We start from the raw sequence: 4,685 nt of genomic DNA, 5'->3' as shown, positions 1-4,685 counted from the left end.
ATTAGTTAGGCCAAACGGTGCGTTCATGTGTAGCTCTGGGCTCGGGCTGTATCGCCATCTGCAATAGCATCCATGGAGCTCGTTCCATGTAGTTGGAGATGAACCAATGATCGGGCGTGTGGACGTATGTTCCTGTGTACTCCGATAGTAGAGTACGTGTTAGCTCTTTCATGGTGCAAGTGAAATTTGTGTTGGTTTAATTACCCCTACGTTAGTTGCGGGACACACATCATGAATTTAAAGGCGATGATATCCTCTCCTGTAATGTTATTCTTTTGATGTGATGAATCAAAATGTCATATAAAACATTTGTTGCTCTTTAGTTAGGCCTGATCGTAGAACGAAATGCTCGTGTAGCGGGGCTACGAGCCTATGACGCAATAACACTGGTTTGCCGGGCCGGAGTCGCTTGACAAAAAAAAGCATGTTAAGTTTATTTACAATTCAAAACCTAACATATTATATTCCCTCAAAGCAGGTTCACGATCACACCTGTACCTAAAAAAATGATGAAGAATATATTACTCCATTATTATGAGATGAACCACTTGGCAAGAGTGGTAAGCTATATAAAAAAAATGAACATTATTACGAGATGTTATATGGCATTATATTGATTCGAAGATATATGTTTCTTTCTCCCACGGGCACCTAACGGATACATGATAAGGCCAAGGCAGATCACGGGAAATTATTCGAATACATGTTACGCCCTATTGCCGGAAAAAAAATGCAGGGCAGGTGTTGGCCGTAGCGATTTAAGCACTTAAGCTGGAGGTTGCCACACTTGGATGCAAGCGTCTGACCCTTCTAAAAAATCGGCGGCTTTGTCCGTATCCGTATCCCCTATCCAACATCTAGCTGGCCACACGACGGGGCTGGGCAGATCGTGGATGCCGGGTCGACGTCGATCGTCAGCCATCATAGACCAATCGACCATCTGTTATGGATGCTTGCTAGCTAGACTAATCAGACATAAAATTTGGATACTTTCTCCCAACTGGGAGACGGGGACTGATGTGCAGCTGCACGTGAGCTAAATTTTTCCTATAAATATGCATGAAATACTGCATTATCTTGCCACAGCCACAGCCACAGCCGATAACAAGTGCAGCTGGTAGCACGCAACGCATAGCTCTGGACTTGTAGCTAGGTAGCCAACCATGGCCATGGGTTCTGCCTCTTGCATTTCTCTGGTGGTGCTCGTGGCTCTGGCCACGGCGGCGTCCGGGCAGCTGTCGTCGACGTTCTACGACACGTCGTGCCCCAGGGCTCTGGCCGCCATCAAGAGCGGCGTGGCGGCCGCCGTGAGCAGCGATCCCCGCATGGGCGCGTCCCTGCTCAGGCTGCACTTCCACGACTGCTTTGTCCAAGCAAGTTTCACATAATATATCAGCTCTTTTTCCCTTAACCAACTTTCTTGAACTGCCTGGATTTAACAAAATTTATATTCTGAACTAATACGTTTATGTTGGCTACAGGGCTGTGACGCATCTGTTCTTCTGGCTGGCATGGAACAAAACGCGGGTCCGAACGTGGGGTCGCTGAGGGGCTTCGGCGTCATCGACAACATCAAGACCCAGCTGGAGAGTATATGCAAGCAGACCGTCTCCTGCGCCGACATCCTCACCGTCGCCGCCCGCGACTCCGTTGTCGCCGTAAGAACATCTTAGTACTACACTCATTTACATGATCGATGCTACCTGAAGGATAGAACATATATCCCCTCCGATTCATATAAATTGTCGCTGATTTAGTACATACTTAATTTCCTACTTGGTCTGCTATCTTTCACATACAGCTTGGAGGGCCATCGTGGACTGTCCCGCTGGGGAGACGGGACTCCACCACCGCAAGTGCCTCGCTGGCGAACAGTGACCTCCCTGGCCCGAGCTCTAGCCGGTCACAGCTCGAGGCCGCGTTCCTCAAGAAGAACCTTAACACGGTCGACATGGTCGCGCTCTCAGGCGCGCACACCATCGGGAAGGCCCAGTGCTCCAACTTTCGGACTCGGATCTACGGCGGTGACACCAACATCAACACTGTCTTCGCGACATCTCTCAAGGCCAACTGCCCCCAGTCCGGCGGCAACACCAACCTGGCGAACCTGGACACGACGACGCCCAACGCGTTCGACAACGCCTACTACACCAACCTCCTGTCACAGAAAGGGCTCCTGCACTCGGACCAGGTGCTCTTCAACAACGACACCACCGACAACACCGTCCGCAACTTTGCGTCCAACGCGGCGGCCTTCAGCAGCGCCTTCACGACGGCCATGATCAAGATGGGAAACATCGCGCCGCTCACCGGGACGCAGGGCCAGATCAGGCTCAGCTGCTCCAAGGTGAACTCGTGATTGACCTACGGCTACCCGTCGGCAGCTCGCCAGAACGATACGTCGACGAATAAGCCCCAGAAGCAGTGGCCAGTACCGATTATCATACCAGCACTTGAAACATGTATTTCAAATTCAAAGTATGTGCAGCAGCGAATCATGCATGCATCTACAATTCTACATATGTGACGACGGTTGAATCCTCAATTTCTAATGCAAAGGCAAGGTGAATTACTATCAACCCTCTACACTTGTACACGGAATGAAGATGTACACTTGTCTTGTGACATTTTGGCATGAAGTGACCCGTGCTCTATAATTTTACGAGAAAACTCTTTTTCAATGTTAGGAGAAAAATGGAGCACACGGAATGCAAAGGCATGGATCTTTCTCAAAAAAAAAAAAAACTGTCGATCCTACTTAATTACACTTGTACACGGAGTGAAGATGTACACTCTTGTGAAATTTGGCATGAAGTAGGTACTTCACGCAAAATTTCACAAGAAGAGTGTACATGCTCGATTATGTCATGTGAAAACTTTTTTTACTCGATGTTAAGAAAAAATTGGAGCACACGAACAACTATGTATTACACGTTCCCCGATTCCTATACGATAATCCTAGACGTGCAGGGTTGTTACGGTAGAGTGGTGCCCCTTCGTTAATAACCCCACCCGGACATGAATTTAAGAGTGGTGCTCATCCCGGTTCCTACTAATTCGGGGCTGTTATCCCTCCCCCCCCCCCCCCCCCCCCCCCCCCCCCCCCGGAAATTCATCCCCTAGCTAAGAGTAACGTACCGGGTTGTTAAGAGGGGTTAGGATCCTCTACGGTACTATACGATGTAGTACAGTCACTGCCATGTGAGACCTGGACCCATATGTCATCCGCACTATAAAATCGTATGGTACTGCAGAGGATCTCAAGCCTAACAACCTTATTACGAGGAGAATGGTGCCCCTTCGTTGATAACAATCCCTGCCCCCACCCGAAAATTCAGAGTGGGGTTCATCCCTAATCGTTGTTAGAATAAATCCGAATCGTTCCGTCGATCTATCGAGGATCAAGAAATCATACCAGCACGACACCGAGATTTATTAACGAGATTCACCGATATGGCTACATTCCCGGGGCATGACTACGGGCGCTCCTCTCCATGACACCGCTACAATACCGCACCCCGGCCGCCCGGGCGCCGGCACACGCCCCGGCTCCCCCGCGTGCCCGTGCTATTATGTTGGCATAGGTTACATCGTGTCTATCCCCGGTATATATGAGAGGCCTAGGATACAAGTGTTCTATTAGGACACAACTCCTATTCTGTCTACACACAGTCCAAAACCAAGTCCAACTGTAACCTACCTTGTACAATAATATTCGACACAATTCTAACAAACTCCACCTTGGCGAATATTCTCCACCACCTTGAATTCATTCATACGTCGAACCTTCATGTACATTGGACTTGAGATACGCCATGAGCACCGCTGCTACTTCCAGACTCCATGTGACTCCACCTGCAACTGTAGTCCCTTCTCGTCTTCATCACAGTCAACACTCGAGCAAAAATTAAGTTTCTCGTTACTCTACTTTGTGCTCCCAACTTTCGGAGTATCCGCTCAACGCCATCACACACTGATCATTAATCTGCGTGAAAATGAACAACTCACATATTAGGTGTCACATATAAGAGTTACCTGAACTCAACATCACCGCTCTTTCATGAACGTCCGTCTGAAACTTGAAGGAATTTCACCGTCGCCCTATGTCACTTTGAGTCAAATTCACAGTTGTCTCACCCTTTTCCCCAGATAGTTTCTGACATGTCCCACAACTATAGCACTCCGCCTCCATCTGTATTGTCATCCGCACTTTGCCATGTGCACCGAACACCACAGAATCTACGGCCATGTACTCTCTCTGTTTTGACAAATCCAGACTTTCCGCCACTTTCTCAGATTCTTCATGGTCAACTCCTGTCCATCAACTAGCACCGATAGACCCAGTCACCAACTTGAATGCGGTACTCGTCAACACTGCTTCAGCACCCCTTGCACACTTTGTCTGACCACACGTCTCACCATTAGTGCCTTGGTCTGTCGCTGTGTCCCGTGCTTACCGCACGCCTCGCCGCTATCACCGCGTCAAGCCTCTGCTGTCCTGGTCGAGTCTCCCGGGTAGCTAGCCCACACTGCCTCAACCCCCACTGCAGAGAACCACCGATCATCACCGACCGATGCCAAGTATCACGTCTCCATCAGACCATTGGGCCCCAATCCGATCCACGTGTCTCTCGTTATCCCACTGAAATAGGCTTCGATTCTCCGATATCTTACACCGTAGCCCC

At 49.3% G+C, this 4,685-nt stretch overlaps 1 protein-coding gene across 1 annotated transcript; it reads left to right on the top strand.

Moving 5' to 3' along the window:
• The first annotated feature begins 1,075 nt into the window (after window positions 1–1,075).
• LOC125535663 (peroxidase) lies at window positions 1,076–2,579 on the top strand. Its single transcript, XM_048698733.2, has 3 exons — window positions 1,076–1,373; window positions 1,482–1,658; window positions 1,802–2,579. Exons 1-3 carry the CDS (start codon window positions 1,164–1,166, stop codon window positions 2,357–2,359), a joined length of 945 nt encoding a protein of 314 aa, XP_048554690.1. The 5' UTR covers window positions 1,076–1,163; the 3' UTR covers window positions 2,360–2,579.
• Window positions 2,580–4,685: the final 2,106 nt, after the last annotated feature.

The sequence above is a fragment of the Triticum urartu genome, chromosome 2A (genome assembly GCF_056163025.1).
Source record: "Triticum urartu cultivar PI428250 chromosome 2A, HENAU_Tu73, whole genome shotgun sequence".
NCBI classification, from domain to species: Eukaryota; Viridiplantae; Streptophyta; class Magnoliopsida; order Poales; family Poaceae; genus Triticum; species Triticum urartu.
The sequence above is the reverse complement of the archived record's forward strand: the minus strand, read 5'-3'. Positions and strand labels throughout refer to the sequence as shown.

Excerpts from the sequence above, each read along its gene's own strand:
- LOC125535663 (XM_048698733.2), top strand. The coding sequence starts at position 1,164 with ATGGCCATGGGTTCTGCCTCTTGCATTTCTCTGGTGGTGCTCGTGGCT. Across the intron at positions 1,374-1,481 it reads TCCACGACTGCTTTGTCCAA|GGCTGTGACGCATCTGTTCT; the intron begins GCAAGTTTCACA and ends TGTTGGCTACAG. Across the intron at positions 1,659-1,801 it reads CCCGCGACTCCGTTGTCGCC|CTTGGAGGGCCATCGTGGAC; the intron begins GTAAGAACATCT and ends TTTCACATACAG.